Source organism: Triticum dicoccoides, chromosome 5B (genome assembly GCF_002162155.2).
Source record: "Triticum dicoccoides isolate Atlit2015 ecotype Zavitan chromosome 5B, WEW_v2.0, whole genome shotgun sequence".
NCBI classification, from domain to species: domain Eukaryota; kingdom Viridiplantae; phylum Streptophyta; class Magnoliopsida; order Poales; family Poaceae; genus Triticum; species Triticum dicoccoides.
The window spans coordinates 601,005,942-601,023,731 of NC_041389.1; the positions used below are offsets into that span (position 1 = coordinate 601,005,942).

General features: G+C 45.6%; 2 protein-coding genes and 1 long non-coding RNA gene across 3 annotated transcripts; 1 reads left to right on the forward strand and 2 right to left on the reverse strand.

Annotated features, from left to right (window-relative positions):
• Nucleotides 1-449: 449 nt before the first annotated feature.
• LOC119311957 (cytochrome c biogenesis protein CCS1, chloroplastic-like) lies at nucleotides 450-3,174 on the reverse strand. Its single transcript, XM_037587672.1, has 8 exons — nucleotides 2,688-3,174; nucleotides 2,362-2,581; nucleotides 2,155-2,266; nucleotides 1,788-2,060; nucleotides 1,436-1,701; nucleotides 1,189-1,345; nucleotides 1,013-1,096; nucleotides 450-921 (listed from the first exon to the last, which is right to left on the reverse strand). The coding sequence occupies exons 1-8, from the start codon at nucleotides 3,079-3,081 to the stop codon at nucleotides 763-765; spliced, it is 1,665 nt and encodes a 554-aa protein (XP_037443569.1). The 5' UTR covers nucleotides 3,082-3,174; the 3' UTR covers nucleotides 450-762.
• Nucleotides 3,175-6,095: 2,921 nt separating this feature from the next.
• Nucleotides 6,096-7,866, reverse strand: LOC119306281. Its single transcript, XR_005148907.1, has 3 exons — nucleotides 7,516-7,866; nucleotides 7,325-7,412; nucleotides 6,096-6,480 (listed from the first exon to the last, which is right to left on the reverse strand). It is a non-coding gene; the product is annotated as an uncharacterized LOC119306281 (long non-coding RNA).
• Nucleotides 7,867-15,244: 7,378 nt separating this feature from the next.
• On the forward strand, nucleotides 15,245-16,119 carry LOC119306282. The gene has a single exon (XM_037582547.1). It carries the CDS (start codon nucleotides 15,439-15,441, stop codon nucleotides 15,904-15,906), a length of 468 nt encoding a protein of 155 aa, XP_037438444.1. The 5' UTR covers nucleotides 15,245-15,438; the 3' UTR covers nucleotides 15,907-16,119.
• The last annotated feature ends 1,671 nt before the right edge of the window (nucleotides 16,120-17,790 follow it).

Genomic DNA, 17,790 nt, shown 5'->3' on the forward strand with positions numbered 1-17,790 from the left:
GTCAATTTGGCTACATGAAAAACCCTGAATTCAAGCGTTCCCCTAGAGCCAGGTTCTAGGCCACATTGAGTACAACACGGGCCAGCGCATATCACAAGCAAACAAACAGATTTTGTTTGCATCCACTCAGCCTGTTTGGAGTTTATGTGAGCAACCAAACACACCACTAGTCGATGCAATTATATGGGTGACCTCAAGTTTGGAAGGAAAATAGACTTTGAACATATTCTCGCCATGTGGCACATCCAAACAAAACTGGTCCACTGGGATAAACCATTCTTGCTCCACCACCACTGCCTCGGCACACATAGATCCCCCCATCAAGCGAACGAAGCTCGTCCATGAACTCTCTTGCTTTAGATGATAAGATATCAGGCATCTCAAAAAACATGATCTCCTCCGATGAATATACGCAAACAAAGAAAGTAAGAGACCACATGCTTCAGCAATTTTGAAAATTCAGTACCTGAACCAAATGGTTCAACTTCACGGTATAATTTATATTTATCACTTTGTTCTGCCCTAATAGAGTGACAACATCAGTTTCCTTTTGATACAATAACACCATAGACCCATGAGAATGTACAATTCCTTGCAAGCAAACTTGACCTGAATGATGAATACATAGTCCAATTGCAACAGGAATTGTCTTCACCAATAGAATGTAAGATTTCCTGTTCTTCGAGAGGGACTTGTCTATGAACCAACTTCAATTCAACACCTGCGTGTCTTCAGCAATCTCAACCGAACAAAACGAATCCCTCACGCAGTACTTGATTTATTATCTACTGTTTTCTCACCAACACTAACCAACTCTGGTACTTTATTAAGTAACCGGTTCATCTCATCAGAAAATTCAATTTTGGCTCGATTGGACTTCCCTCCGACAACTACTGTAGTTCCGTCTTGCAGCGCCCATAACTAAGAGCAAAGTAAACCAGAAATTTGTAATAGTTAATACAGTGCTTGTGGAAGACAACCATGAAAGAGGAAGTTGCGTGTTTGCACACACCTGAGCATGCGAAAGATAGCTAATGCAGGTCGTCAACATGAGCGCACCGAATCCAGCATACACGATAGGAATTCCTGGATCAGTCTGATGGAAAAGAAAATACAAGGCACATTTAGTAGTTCATGCAACATGCACAAATGTCTTCAAAATGGAAAGACTGAATTTATAGTCCTGACCTTGAGATCCAGACCAGTACTGCCAATAGCATCCTCAATTAATATTTCATTGCCATTGATTTCAATAGGGAGTTTAGAGCTTGGCCGGCGAACTCCTACAAACTTGCCATCTTGATCATACAACACAATAGACTGAAGATCTCGAGCAAGCATTGATCTACAAGTTATCAAGAAAAGCGGTTAATAATTTCCTAGCTAATATCTCAATTACATTATTAGCTCAGGATAGGGAAAATGTTGAACATACATTCCCTTGACACCTGAAGAATCAGAGTCTTGAAGTGGCAAGAATGTTCCGTATAGCTTTTTATTGCCATTCAGTTGCAAGGGTGCCATTGCCAAGTTAAAAGGTCCTTCACCATTTTTCTTCACCTGTAATGCTGAAAACCCCCAGTCCGTTTGGTATATCGTGATCCCACCATACCTCAGGGGATCATTAACTTTGATCGTCCTCCTCATTACTTCTTTGCCATCAAGGTCGAAAAGTGAAAGATCGCTATAAAATTGTGAAACCTGACAAATTCAGAAGATATGCTTATCTATCAATCTAGTGTCACGTGAGCACACAAGTGTAGTAAACTACAGAGCAAAGTGGTTACCTCTCCACTATCATAGTACTCCATGTAGAACCGGTTGACATGGACTTCAGTATTGAAAACATCCGGTGCGACTGAGAAAATGCCTTTGGGTTTCATGATATCTCCAATGACGAAATTCAGTCCTTGGGGGACATCCACCGAGCCTTTAAAGCTTCCGGTCGCAGAAAGCGTGGCACCTGCCATGACAAAAATCATCGCCACGTGCACGCCAATCGGCGCGTACCGACCAGCAAGGCCCTTGAAGGCATACAAAGACGGGCCCTTAGTAAAGACCTGCAACATATCAAGCACATTTTTAATGTAACATGCTGAGAAGGGAAGAACGACAATTTGGGGGCAAATGTATTGCATCGAAGGTGACAATCACCTCATATCCGGCACCCATCAAGATGACCCCCAAATCCTGAATAGATGCGCGGGGAAGAGATTCCGCAAAGTCTTGCTTCCTAATGCTTCCCCCTGAACTCATAAACGACCATCTGCAAGATGAGCAGCCGTTGGCACCTGATATTAACAGTCGATCCTCTCCTCTGATGTCTGATCATTGAGCTCGTGATGAAGAGGACATACATACCTTTTCGCCACCTTCACCATGGGCAATTGGGTGGTGAAGGTGCAGGCCATCAGCGACGCCGCGAGGAGCGCGAGTAAGCCGAGGAAGACCGGCGAGGAGAACATGTGGTCGAAGCCGGGGGTGAGGATCCACCTCCAGGTGATGAAGCCGAACACCGGGTTGTCCTCGGGGAACTGCTCGAAGTAGTGGCTCGGCGCCTCTCCCTGGTCAATCACCGTGCCTGCCATTGCAATCCAAAAAGCATAAGCAGACGAGCTTCCCGGAAGCATTTGAGGAAACATGAGCAGCGTGGTGTCGCGATTCAGAAGGAGGAACAAGCACCCTACCCAGGGCCATGAGGCCGGCAATGGCGAACATCTCGGTGATGGCGAGCAGGAGGTTGGACAGGACCGACAGCGTCCGCTTGGTGGTGCGCCTCAGCGCCCGCAGCGCCGCGCCGTCCTTCTTCACCTCCGGCGCCTTCCCCTTCCCATCCTCGCCGTCTCCCTGCTGGGCCACCGGCGGCGCGGCGTCGAAGAACACGACCTGCTTCTTGCCCTTTCCGGGTCCGGCGGGGATGACCCCGCGCTTGGGCCCGCCGCCGTCGTCACCCCCCTGCCGCGGCACGTCGCAGGAGACACGGAGGCGGGCGCAGCGGGCGGGGAGGCGCGGAGACGGCGGGAGGAGGCGGTGGCAGGTCCTGGAGGGGTTCAGGAGGAGGTAGCACGTGGGGGACGGCATCGCCGCCGACGCCGTTGGCTCGGCGGGGAGGAGTGGGGAGTGGGAGAGGCGCGGAGGAGTGGCGACGCATCGTTGGCTCGCTTCGTCCCGCGCGAAAAAAAGAGGCACCGGATAAGGTGTCGTGCCCGCGTCCTGCGCACAAGTGAAGTGAGAGGCAAATATCTTCCGTCTGGGCCGGTGATTTTATTCGGATCCTTATACGGGTTCTAGCTTCTCGTGGGCTACAAGGCCTAGTTAGTGATGGCGTGTTTAGGCAGGGAGCAACCCATAATTCGGCCAGTCGAAATTTTATTTAAATGAAAGAAATGTTTACTGGAAAAATAAAAACTTTTAAATTTCTAAAACATTTTCGAGAAAAAATATTTTTAAAAAAAAATAACTTTTTAAAAACATTTGTGAACTTTTTATTTGAAAATTGTGAACATTTTCAAAGAACTGGATAAATTTCGAAATTTCTGAACATTGTTTCAAAACATGAATATACCAAAACCACTATATCTAACCAAGTTTTTGCCTTCACGTTTCACCACTTGGATGAAAGCAACTTGAGAAGGTGTGGGCTGCCGACACGTGTATTAATTTGGGCTACAGGGGTATACAAATTCATTGTGACTGTAGATTTTTGATGTAAATTTTGTTAACTGATTCGCATTTTTGTGTGTGCATTTGGGGTGGCTTCAGCGATTTCCTAATGATCCGGGGCAGTCTGTTTGATTTGGATTTGTTTCCTGCATGTGTGTGTTGACTGGCCTGGGCCGATTTATGGTGATGCGGTTATTGCATAGACTCCCGTTTCTCCCTCTCAATTTTCTTTGCGTGTCCCTCTCTGTCAAAGGCTCGCGAAGCATCCCGTGGTTGCTCCACCTCCACCGCCCACCGCTCAACAGCATGCCGCCGCTCCACCGCCGTGGTCGTTTATAAAAAGCTCTTGTCCCCTTCCCTTGAGTTCACTGCGCACGTCTCCCAGATTCTCGGCGACGCAAAACCCATCGTTCCCGACTTCATTGATGGCCGATGCATCGCCGGAGCTCTCACCACTGGGCCGCATCCCCTTCCTGGCGCCGGTCGGCGTAGCTCTCTCTTTCACTTCTGCGCCCACCTCCTCCCAGCCAGGCGCTCCAATCATGGCGCAGAGGCCGGATCGAGCCCATATGGCGTGGCGGCGGCCGAATTCACACCGGCGATGACACCCAGCGGTCCCCGCTGGCCCAACCAAGTTCGTTTTCCTCTCCCCAGCCTCTCCCGCGAGCACCCTCGATTTTGCCTTGCTGGTCCAGGCCACTCGCAGCAGCCGGCCACCTGTAGCAACTCGCAACTCCATGGTTGTCGCCGCCTTCTAGGTTGTGGCGGAGCCCCGCTCCAGCACACAACGCATGCCGATTCACTTCCGTTCCTTTACGGAACCATCGCCAGCCTACCGGAAGGGAAGGCGACGGCCGGTGCCAAGGGCTGCAGAGTGGACACCGTGCTGGCCCTTGCCATCCCCTCCCACTGACAGACCTTTCCATGTTTTATCCCCATTACCATTGACGAGGACAGATCATAGGATACCGCTGCTGGGAGCCTGGGACATGTACTATCATGACAATGTCAGGAGAACCTTCGTCTCTGGGCGTGAGATGCATCTGCATTTCCCAAAAAATGATCCCGTGGACAAGATCAGGTGGATTACTGTAACTGCTCTTATATCTTGGTTGATATTTTCCATTTTTAAATTAGCGACGACGAGCAAGAAGGTGATTTTGATGTGAAAACAAATAGAAGGAAACACTCCTATATGTAGCAACCACAATTTATTATTTATAGTTAGGCACAACTGAAGTCTCGAGTGTTCAACCCGTGGATGAGCTTTTTTCAGCTCTCATCTCTATATGGATATGCTTTTTTCAGGTTAGTGATTCAGGAGTTCCTACCAAGACTGGCTTTTGGAAGTTATGCTTGCTTCACCAGTTGGGTTTAACAAGGACATAATCAATTCTCTGTTGGTAATTAGAAGAAAAAATTTGGTTCAAGAAAACTTCTCTTTTGCTTATTTGTTTGTTTCTGAATTTTACTAATCTTTTTTCGTTTTCTTTTTTTCAGGTTAGTAGTACGGGAGTTCCTGTCAAGAATGACTTTTGGAAGTTATGCTAGCTTCATCAGTTGGGCTTTCTGTACAAAACTAAGATAATTTATTTTGGTACTTGCGATTAGTATTACACAGATGGGTGATGCACACATACTTCACCCGGTGTATCTGTTCATGTATGTTGTTATTAGCTAACTAGACAAAATTCCTCTATTTGTATGGTAATTCCTCTATTTGTATGGTGTTTGTGATGATGCTATCAATTCACTAAACACTAAAATACCGGGTTGTGCTTTCAAATCTAGCAAATTAATTTTCTCTGTTGCTTCTTTTCCAGGTAGAAGTATTAGATCTATTCTGTGCCATGAGTCTTACTGTCAAAAAAATTATATAAGCAGCGCCTAATGATTATAGGTAACTCATATTAAGAACTTTGTTTTAGCAGCACAATTCAGTTTTGCACCAATGAAAAAGATATTACATGCCAGATACAAGATAGAAGCCAGGCTGAACATTGTGATCCTACAGCAGATATGCCGAGTGCTTCCTCATGAAATGGATAGTAGTGTCCCTGATGAAAAAAGTAGATCGGCCAATCTAGGTAGCATTAGAAGTGGTCTCCATCAGAAAGTAAACTGCCCAATGCCATCTTCCGAGAAGGCTGGACATGCAAAAATTGACAAGAAAGTAGTGTTGGACAGTTCTCTCTGCAACAATGAATAAATTCATTTTATTACTGTATAGCCATGGTGGCAATCTTTTTTGGATAACAAGAAACAATTTGATTAAATAATCTCAGCAGAGATAACATTGCAGTCTATCAGGAAAATAAGTTTTCTATTTAATTAAATGGAAAACTTTGTCACTCATTGCAACAAATGCTAAACAATTAGACTAACTGACAGAAAAGTATATATAGAGTAGTTATATTTATTTATTCCAAAAACAGATGATGGATGTTAATCGTACAAGAACACGAGGATGACAAACATAAATTGATCACATATATTATCACCACGGGTCGATTTAATTGGTGGTAATTTTTCTCAGCGATGGAAACAAAGTGGAATCAAATGATTCAAACAACCAAAAGAAAGGGAACAAAGGATGCTTACTGAGCTGAATGAGTCAGGGTGTTATACTACTGGATTGAAAGTAATAATAGGTAGATCCAGCGACTCAGTGGCAGATGTTAATCGACCTCACAATGTCAGGCAGCCGCCCTGGCTTTGCCCGGAAGTCACCACTAAAATTACAGCAAGAAATATGAAGTAATTTGTATCTTCCATGCTGGGGTTGTACCAGTGTATTGACTCCGTCGATGCACCAACCTGAAAGAAGAAGAACTGTTTGTGGAGTGGGGAATTTCTTTTCTGAGGAGAAAAATGTTTAGTACGTCTCTAAGTTACTGAACTGTCCCTCTAGACAAAGATGGGTTTAATATTGCCCGTTGGCCGTTGACACAGAGAAGGCCTACTATCACATACCGCTTATTGGACTGTCTAACATTATTCTCATTCCAAACCCCACATATCCAGCAAAGAAGCTTACATCAAAGAGAAAGCTACAAATTGGATGATTGGTCTCTATGAAATTGATGTTATACTTACTTTATTTTCGAAAAGGGGATTACCCCGGCCTTTACATCAAATGATGCACACAGCCGCGCCATATTATTAAACATAAATCAAGTTCCTGTCAGCGAGTTCCAGACTTATTTCATCAAGTAGTTTTCTTCTATTTGAACTCAGTTTCTTCAATTGCTCTGAGCCGTGAGCTTATACTAGCCGGGAGCTCATATATATTTGGCGTTGTGAACTCATTTTAGTTTTATTTATGAAATCATTATGTGAATTCCTTACTTTTTTGGGGGAGATGTGAATTCAGATTCATCTATGAATCATGGTTGAAGTGTCCCTTGCCAATGTACGGAGGGCTACATACGTGTGCCACTTCTACCTACAATTTCATTGCTGCCTTTGAATAAGCTACAACAAGTGCAACAAAACAGATTGCAGCAAGTAGCTTATGGACTGAAATTTGCAATATTACTCATTTTTCATATTGTCGCTCATTTGATCCTGGCTGTGAAACCAGACGTGACATGCTATTCTTCATGTAATTTCCAAATCACAATCCATAATCAAGCAAAATATTACAACAAACATGACTTACATGTTGCTTGCATTCAACATCTTCAGGACCTACACACACATCCATCTCCTCCTCCGGCCGCTGCTGCCACGTGCCACTTGTTCAGGACCTGCACAGGCATCGTATTCTATTCAGCACAACCCTCGCCACTAGAACACTTCTCCAGCAGGGGAGGGCGAGCTGCGCCAATGAGCCGCGGGGATGGCAAGCACCCGCAGAGAGCTGCGCTATCGCGCGCAGGCGTGGGGGAGAACCCGCAGCGAGCTGCGGTATCTAGCGCAGGCATCCGCGAGGCAAGGACGAACTGCGCTGGCGCCTGCAGACGTGGACGAGAACCGGCGGCGAGTCGCAGTGGCTCACTCGGGCATCAGCGTGGGTGAGCACCGTCGGGGAGCTACGGTTGCTCGCACAGGCGTGGGCAAGCTAGGGCGGAGAGCTGTGGTGGCTTGCGCTGGCAGCGGTGAGGTTCGACGACGAGCAACCCGTGACGACAAGAGCGAGGTAGCCTGAGAGCAATCCTTATCCAACCAGTCCACACGCATCAGATAAGGTTAGATAGGATCAGGGGCACTTTGGTCCTTCCAGGTGCCTAGAAAATGGAAAAGAAAAAGGGAAAGTAATGGAAAAAGGAGAAATTGCATGGTAATGAAAGTGAACATGAATTGGATGGCATTTTTTCAAGCAAATCTTGACGGTGACAATTCTGCGAAGCCCCGTGTTAAAAGTGACAAATAACCAATTTTCTTTTAAAAAATAAGATAATTCTAACTTTCTTTTATTGTCGGTTTGGCCCGTGTTCAAATTGGGCCACAAGGCAGTCAACTGCTTGCAATTGACTAGGACTAATCCGTACACCAAGCACTCTCACAATCATCCACGAAGGTTACTCAACTCCTTGATTTTCTTGTAGACTGCTTAGTTAATTCAATGTATTTTGCTCTGTCTAGCCTCAATTTGTTTGAAGTGACTCACATGCTAATTATTTTTTCCTCTCTCCTTAACTTATCTTTTGTTTTGATTAATTAAAACTTATTGTACCAGTCAACTATGTATCCAGCGTATGGATCTGTTTTTTTTTTGAAAGCGTATGGATCTGTTGAATTCTCCACTTTGGTACTACTTATCTTTCGCTCCTCTAGTACACCAAAACCATTGTAGCGGTCGAGCAAAAAAAAGAACCTTCAATTTGACCACTTCGTTTGAAAAGAAATAAAGATACATGCATCTAGGTTTACAACCTTATTAAACAAATAAGTAGCTGTTGTGTGCACTTAATCTTCAGCGGGAGAAATCAAGGTGACATGGATTCTCAAAACGGTTTGCTCCAATTTCAAGATATTTTGCAATCTTCGAGAGTCAGGTCATGATTTGGAATCATTGAGAGGCAGGTCGTGCATCCAGCAACAACTTCAAGATTGTGTTTACAGGGAACAAACCATCAAGAACAATAGCATAAGAACTAGCCTCATCTCTCTACCACTACATCACAGAGACAAACACAGCTTGAGGATCAATATCTCAAATCTAACAAGAGAACAAGAGCTTCGCCATTCTGCATCCAATATCCACTATCACTATCTATTGTACATCATTTATGCATGTACCAAATAGACATACCCTTTTCTTGTATGAATTACTTTGCAACGAATCAACTCTTGGGACGAGTTACCAAACATTCAAAAAAGTCAGATAGCGTGTGTTAATTCGTGTGGCGCATGAATTAGTGTAGGAACCAGTTATTTTAGTACATAAAAAAATTGTATCTGTGCCGTATGGATGGGCGCGGCGTGCCGCCGCGCGGGGAAAAGCTAGTTATTTTAAATGCAAACAATTTTTCTGGAAAAAAGGATAAACATGTAAAGGAAAAAGGAAATAAGGGATTTTGTAGATAGCTAAATGGGTCGGCCCACATCACCTTCACTTTGCTAGCTCCTTGTGCGAGTGGGCGACAATTCGTCGCAATAGGTGACGAATAGGATTCACAGTTTATGCGAGCAATGGCCATGGGCTGCCTAGACTTGGAATCGAACCAATTTTCCCATAACAAAATACCTATTCTTTTACTACAAAAATGGCATACTATTTTCCTATAAAATAAGCAGATGATCTATCTAGAAAAAGCCACATATACATGATTCGGGGCAGATGGTGTCAGAGCGAACGTCAGAGAAATTGCTTCAACGAGAACGAATTATTGGCTCAAGTGGCCGCCAAATATCGATGTTCATTTCTGTCGACCCTACCTACAAGGGTATACTTACTAGAAAATAGAGTGAGGACTCCGTCGAATGGTTTTGCCGGTGCTAGATGGAGCGACCATATCAGTTGCAATGTTAGGTCTGCGGTTATCAATCACCGAAGAGGTGCTCGATTTATTCCTGGCGTTTGTGGGATGTATTGTGGGCAATGGCCGTGTGGCTTGATTTTGCGATGATAAATGGTTAAACTTTTCTCATTGGCCCGGGAGAGGTGCAAAATATCACTTAGTGGCTATAGTTCTTAACAACGACACATGGACCAGGATTTCAAAGGTACACCCTCCACTCAGCCCTGGCTGAATACCTCAATCTGTGGTTGGAGATCAACGAGGCCCCTCTCCTCTCTCAAGCCGTGATGAGGTCTTTCGCTGGAGGCTCTCTCCCAATGGCATCTACTTTGTGAGTTTTGCCTACTCTACTTTCACTCGAAGAACATTTCCCCACCAAAAGTTATCCACTTCACTTGTTCTTCCCAATGAATGTTGGGCCGCAGATGCATTAGATAGAAGAGGAATGTCGAGACCATCGCAATGTCCTCTCCATGATCAATACTAGAGAGATTGATAATCTCATGGTCAATTGCCCTTTTGAGCGTGAGGTTTGGTTCAAACTGCTAAGACTGAGGGGCTTTTCAACTCTCGTGTCGGTGATCACTGATATAAAAAGGGGCTACAGTTCTCACTAGTAGATATAGAGTCAGCGAGGAAGACTAAGGAACTTGTAGGCCTTGAGATCGTAGGTATGAGGAAGATATGATTGGAAATAAACGCGAGAGGTTTTGAAAACTAATATGATACTGCTAGAGTGCTAGTCAGATGGCTCAAAAGGCACTTGAATAGTTCAAGCTTTGGGAGGCAGCATGATGATTTGGGCGGCAATGGGCTGACCATAATGAGAGAGAGTGACAGAGTCTTTGTAATGTGGCAGGTACGTGATTCATTTTATTTTTTTTGCAGGTGATAGGTATGTGATTCATACACAACTGAAAACTCCTTTTCATAATCTTAATGAAGATGACAGTCAATTTCTTTTATAGAGGAATGACAATCAACCTTGGTTGCCATTTATCCAGATTTAGGTCAGATGTTGTTAAAGCCCTTAAAGCCCACATATCCTGCCTGAAAATGGTGTGCAAGTTCTACCCAACAAATCTCAGGATGTGTGAGATCTACCCACAAAGGGCTGACCGTATTCTCACAAGGAATAAAAATGGTGTGCGAGATCTACCCACAATGGCCTGACCATATTCTTACAAGGACTAAAAATGGCGTGCGAGATCTACCCAACAAATCAGTAGTCTTTCTCTGAGAAAAACACTAAAACTTATATCGACTACTATGGTGCATGGTCTCGCTGCCGATAGAAATGCTGGTGTTTTGCCATGCTATGTGGATCCTTTTGAAGTCTTGTTATCTTAGATCTCCAAGGGATAATCTTATCCAGTCGGCCTTTCTCCCTTTTTATTTCCCAGTAAAAGGCACCTTGCTACCTTATATTATATTTGTTCCTGATACTTGATGACGTGGCTAAACCAAATACAAGTAAATTAAGGGCATGTTCGGATCCACTCCAACTTCACAAAACTCCACAAATTCATCTTCACTTTGTGGCCTCTAGCTTCAGTTAGCGATCCAGAAGCGTTCGGCTGCATCAGCAGCTTCTCACAACGTTGCAACTCTGCTGGGAGGGTAGTGGCCTGTTCGGCGCAAATTGGGCCGGCTGAAGCCACCCAATTCGGGCTATGCAATGCACCAATTGAGGGGCAGAGTGGTACCGATGCGGCGTGTAGCAATAATTTTGGGCGCAACAGACCGTTATGTTAGATGGTGGTAAGTTGTTGTAAATTGGGCAGACTCCAGACTTTCTAATCGATGGAGCTGGGCCGACCGAGCTTTAGGTTTTCACACTGCGATCGGGTCCGACCAAGCGTTCGGGTCAAAATCATTTGTGAAGTTGGTGGGGTTAGAAACTGGAGGAGATCCGAACAGTCCCTAACTTTATTTGTCGACCCCTTTAGAGGCACTTTCCTTCAACGTTAGCTGCTGACTGTCGATCATATTCAATATATTTTCACAACTTTAGGAACCCCCTGTGGAATGTACGAAAGCTCCACCGCCTCCACGACGCGTACACTGATGAAAAACGAACCTGGCTATGTAGGTGGTGAGCGCGGGAAACGAACGTGTGCAACGTGCAGTGGAATGCTGCTCTTTCCAACAGACCACCCGAGATGATCCGCCACCTACCTTGGAAGGCAGACTCTCCAAGCCTAGACTATCTAGGCACGTCGTGTCAAAATCGGCAGCTGAGCAGCGAGTCACCACCCGGTGACACGCGGCCATGCACACCCAATGCATACTCACCACGTGCCGGCTCGCGCTGGATCAAGGCATCAATCATGCCTAACGTTGACACTACCACTCGAAGCCAAACGGCGGCGTGACGACTGACGTGGTGGCGGTGGCGGCGCGCGGCGGCCGCCGTGAATCCGCCCAGCCGCCCACAGCTATAGCTACGGTGCCAGCAGACGGGAGTCATGGACCGGGCACGTGCGGGCGAGGTCCCGAGCTACGGCCGGAGTCTCGAGATTGAATCTTTCGCTAGTTTGAGCCCGGTCTCGCATCATGATTGGAGGGGTTGGTGTTTTCCAGCAGAATTAATGCAACGGCGTGCAGTTTCGTCTAGCAGAATGATACTAGTATGACTTTGGCCTCTGGCAGAATTTCTCCTACCAAAACCACGTATTTTAGTAACTGGTTTGAACTGGTTGGTTCTGTTTCCATTGAACCTGGTGGACCATCGCGCCGCATCGTGATACACATGCCCGAATAAAAAAAGGAAAACATTTAGAGTGAGTTCAACGTAACTCTCCCGCGAAGAAAAGTTCAACGTAAGAGTACTCATCTACTCCTACTCATAATCAAGTGAATTTGCTTCACACACGCTACCCGCAAAAAACAAGTATTTGTACCCGAAAAAGAAAAGCTTCACACACACTAATGAATGTGTAGGGAGGCGGGAGGGCTTTGGTCTATGTGTTATTTTAGTTTGGTTAGAGTCTGTGTCCTATTTAGAAAGATGAGGCGGCGGTGGCTCCTTTAAGATGAAATAAAGTTGTCCTCATCTTTCTTTCGTCCCAGCGGTGTATCTAGCCTCGTCGGAGGGCATGGGGATGTGTGTCTTTCATGGATATCGCAGGATTCAGTCGGCATTTATTTTTCATGGATCCGCTTGGATCTAATATTTGTTTGACTGCGTTCATGTGTTTACATATTGGATACTTTTGATCTACGCCTCTCTTCATCGGGACAGTTGCTTTTATGGTGTGCTGGTCATGTTGGGCTTTAGCACGATAACTTCCCAACTGTCTACTTCAATAAGACTTGCTCGGCTTCGACGAAGGAGGGGCAATGACAACGGTGCTCCTTCAGCTCGCTCTAGTGCATTTAGTCGTCGTTATGTGGTCTACAAACGTAAGTTCTTTTCCAAAAAAGGAATAGAAGGATGCAACGCAATTGAGCTGTAGTATATGTGTATAGGGCCTAATACCTATTTTAAAATTTACTTTTGACAATCTACTACACCAATAATATATGACATGTTTGTTGAAAAGTACAACGTCGTGTTTGTATCTGAATATTATATTTTTACTGAGTCGAAGGGGGAGAAAAGAAGCGGACTATAGATTAAGACTACTCAAAAAAAAGTGACCCAACTATTAATAAAGAAGGATAAATTTATAGTTAACGTAAATGATGACTATTAGATATTTAGATTGAAAATACAAAGATGAACATGGTTTCACGCGCCCCGTAGTACATCCAGAAAAAATATTGGGAAAAATTTAAAAACTCTGGAATTTGGGGGTATGAAACATTGAAACTTAGTCGACCTTCTACTCACGTGTAAAGTTTCGTGATATATTGGCACCCATGGCATTCTTAGTGAAGAAAATACAACTGGAACCATACTAGTCACCAAACAATGTTTTTTAATATAGCTATGATTTTGTCAAATTTTCCCAGATTACCATGGATGTGATTTCTTTGTGAAACTTCACCCGCAAGCATACCAATTGACTATGTATATTACAAAAGACAAATATGTTTTGATTTTTTTAGCATTTTTTGAATTTACTATTCATAAGGGGTGTGCAAGGAATCATGTTCATCAAATCCGTGTCCCTATTAGATTGTCTATAAATAACATGACGATAGGATATATACCTCCGTCCTGGTTTGTTGGCCCCCTTTGTATTTTGTGCAAAATTATGACCTTAGATTTAAGTAATAAAATATTAATGCATGTGACAAAAAATAATATCATTGAAAACTATGCTCAAATATGAATCATGCGATATAATTTTTGGTGACATGCATTAATGTTTTGTTAGTTAAATCTATGTTTAAAATTTGGCACAAATTACGAATGGACCAATAAACCAGGACGGAGGTAGTAGGTAGCAGTCGGCTATTATTGTTGTTGTTGTTGTTGTTGTTGTTGTTGTTGTTGTTGTTGTTTCAATGAAAAAACATAATGGCATTCTTGTCACGCTGCCCGAGAGCAACCGAGTATGAATACACTTATTTAAGGCTTGAAAGTTGAAACCCTTGCGGCTGGACCACTTTATGTACTCTATAAAACAGATATCCTAAGTTTTGTTCAAAGTCAAACTTTTAAACTTTGACCAAATATGTAGAAAAGGATAAACATCCATAATAATAAGAAGATTTGTCACAAAATATGTATTCGTAGCATATTATTGGTAATGCCAGCTATTTTTCTCTAAATTTTAATCAAACTGAAAAAGGTTTGAGTTAAAAATTAATTAATGGCTATCAGATTGACCAAGCCAGTCGAAGTTCCCAGTGTGTAGCTCAACAAAATAAAAGGGAAGTACTAAAACGTGGTGCCTCGAAGGGTCCTTCAATATGCAACTCCTATTTATTTTATTCCCTCCGTTTCATAGTTTTTGTCATGGTTTTAGTTCCAAGTTAAACTAAAGTCACGATAAGAATTATGAAACAAATGGAGTATTTTGAAAGAAAGCTTCTTCCCATGAGAAAAGAGAGGAGAAAAGACCGGAAAGCTAGTGTAAGCAGGTGAAATGTACTCAAAGTAATGTACGAATCCATCTTCTAAAATACGTAGTACGAGCACGAATCATATGATTGGCGATCCATTACCGTCCGTCGTTATCTTTTCGCACTCTGCAAGCACCGACGGCGATGCCACGATGGCCACCAGACGCCAAACAGTCACGCGAATGCACCCGGCAGCGGAACCATCCAAGCAGTCACGTCAAACTCCACCAGAAAAAGGCCAGCGTTTCTTTTCCATTCTCAAATCCGGAAAGGCGCAGTCGCTCACAGGATCAATCACACGCTCTTACCGGTGCACCAGACCTCATGGCTGGCTGAGTCACACCGCCAACTCACGCCCCTGTCCGGTGCTGTGTTGACCCGCTCCGTCTAGAAGACCGGAACAAAACAACGTGCACCAACGGCGAGACGCCGAGTCGGCAACGTCGCCGCCGTGGTGACCGCGCGCAGTTTCGCCCACTCCGCACTGGCGCGGAGGTCGTCCCCGTCACCTACCATCCACACCCGCGCGCCCCCCGGGCCCCGGCTCCCACCGGTACAAGAAGGCGGCCACCCCACCACCACCACCAGAGACGCTCGAAACGCCAACCAAATCCATCATCATCATCATCCTCACCTTATTAAACCAAAAACCCGCGCACCTGATCCTCCAGTGCTGTCCGCCATCACAGCGTCCGTGATAGAGAGTGTGATCCTGCGCCTGGTAGCCCGGGGAGCAGGCGCAGCGTTCGTTCTTGCAGGGAGAGTGGGTCGAGCGATCGGTCGGGAGGGTGGCATGAGCCCGGGGAGCGGGAAGCTGCGGTGGCTGTGGAGGGCGCCGGCGCGGGCGTTCGGCCGCGCGCGGGACTTCTACGTGCGGAGCATCACGGGGTGCGCGCGCTACGTCCCGGCCGACGCGGCCTTCGGCGCCTATCCGGTGCTCGTGCCCGCGCCGCTGTCCAGGAGCCAGAGCTGCGGCTCCGGCGCCGACTATGGCGGCGAGGAGGACCTCCGGGAGCTCATCCGAGCGGCCTCGCAGAGGCGCGAAGGCGAGCAGCAGCGGCAGGCCGTCCATCTCCATGCCGTGCCCAGGAGCCAGAGCGTGGCGGGGGCGGCGTCCATGGCGCCGATCGACGAGGACGCGCCGTGCGAGTTCGCCGGCGGCGCGGGCGCCACGCTCTACTCCCGCAGCCAGAGCTACGCCGGCGGGGCCATGGGGCCCAGGAAGTCTCACTGCCACACTAAGATGTCGGCCTTGGGCTGAGCTAGCTGCCGTGCCGGCTGCTCCTGGACTGCTCGTGTGTGATCAGGTCATGCTTGCCAAAATTTGTTCATGCTGCTCCGATCCATCTAAAATTGGGATCTTGAGCTTGTAAATAGCACGATACAGGGAGGAATTCATGCATGTGTAATTTGCTTGTTTCGTTTTACTCTCGGTTATGCTTCAAAAATCATGGGCTCCATGGTCATTCTCTTGTCTCTTGCTTGCATTGAAATGCCGGAATGATCATACAGTATAGATATTTGCAACTTGCCACCCACCGCCGGGTCACCGGTCACACGAGAGATTGAAAGCGCGGGCGATGCCGTTCTTGAGCGGGCACACGATGAATGGCATGTCACAAGCGCAGACATCAGTTGTCTTGACATTCCTGTTGCCACCCCGAGGGCATTTGATACTCTCGGGCTCGGGACGACGGGACTATATTGATATTCCAGTCGAGTTTTTTTTTCCGAAACGGAATTCCAGTCGAGTTTACACTAGTTTACAAAACGCTGCTACCACCAAAGTTCGCAAGTCATTTTTTTAGCCTAGATCAAGTCCATCATAAGTCTATGAACGTGTCAAACTAGTCAATTTTTTCGTCTTTGACTCCGTACCTTATAATTGCATCATACGTACTCCCTCCGTCCGAAAATACTTATCGCGAAAATGGACGTATCTAGACGTATTTTAGTTCTAGATACATTCATTTTTATTCATTTCTTCGACGAGTATTTCCAGACGGAGGGACAAACAAACAACATCCCAAGCAGAACGCCAACACCAACGAAACAATCTATTCTACTGAGTTCAGATTCGTTCGTTGAAAGAGAATACCACCACAACGGCTTAGATTGCATTGGACAGCTTAACTCCACAGTTTTATTAGAAAAAAAAATAGGTGGAGTTATCCTGGACATCTCTAGCTTCACATTTTGGTGAAGTGGAGTTGAGATATTGATATTGGCTAGTGCATTTTGGTGAAGTTAGAAAAAGGATGATTAACCCACTCCACTCGATTCCTGCACCTCCACATTATCCTTTTTTTTAAGAGAAGAAAGGAGGTTGCCCCCCCGACCTTTATGCACATAACCATCGTTATAAATTATTAAACAGAGTACAGAACAAAGACAATCAAGGTCAAACCATTATAAGGGAAAGAATAGAACACCTATGACTAAGTCAACTTCTTCCACAACAACGCCTTCACGAAGGGGTACATGATTTTGTCTCTGTCGGTGTCAAAACCAGCGGATCTCGTGTAGGGGGTCCCGAACTGTGTGTCTAAGCCTAATGGTAACAGGAGGCGGGGGACACAATGTTTACCCAGGTACGGGCCCTCTCGATGGAGGTAAAACCCTACTTCCTGCTAGATTAATATTGAAGATATGAGCAGTACAAGAGTAGACTAAACCCTCCGGTTTATATAGACACCGGAGGGGGCTAGGGTTACACAGAGTCGGTTACAGAGAAGGAAATCTACATATCCGAATTGCCAAGCTTGCCTTCCACGCAAAGGAGAGTCCCACCTGGACACGGGACGAAGTCTTCAATCTTGTATCTTCATAGTCCAATAGTCCGGCCAAAGTATATAGTCCGGCTGTCCGAGGACCCCCTAATCCAGGACTCCCTCAGTAGCCCCTGAACCAGGCTTCAATGACGATGAGTCCGGCGCGCAGATTGTCTTCGGCATTGCAAGGCGGGTTCTTCTCCAAAATCCCTGAGTAGCTGTTGTAACGAGCAGTGTCCGGCTTCCCATTAATGTTGCACTCCTCGGCTTCTATACCCTAATAATGGCAGTCTCCACGTGTCGAGCGAATGTGAGAAGTCGGGGCATTTTTACATCTGCCACCCTGACAATGTTAGTAAATCGCCTATTAAATA

Bases quoted from the DNA above. Each gene is read 5' to 3' on its own strand.
- LOC119311957 (XM_037587672.1), bottom strand. From the start codon at position 3,081: ATGCCGTCCCCCACGTGCTACCTCCTCCTGAACCCCTCCAGGACCTGC. The intron at 2,267-2,361 runs GTATGTATGTCC...CTCATCTTGCAG, and splicing joins ATGGTGAAGGTGGCGAAAAG to ATGGTCGTTTATGAGTTCAG. The intron at 1,346-1,435 runs GTATGTTCAACA...GATAACTTGTAG, and splicing joins TCTTCAGGTGTCAAGGGAAT to ATCAATGCTTGCTCGAGATC.
- LOC119306282 (XM_037582547.1), top strand. From the start codon at position 15,439: ATGAGCCCGGGGAGCGGGAAGCTGCGGTGGCTGTGGAGGGCGCCGGCG.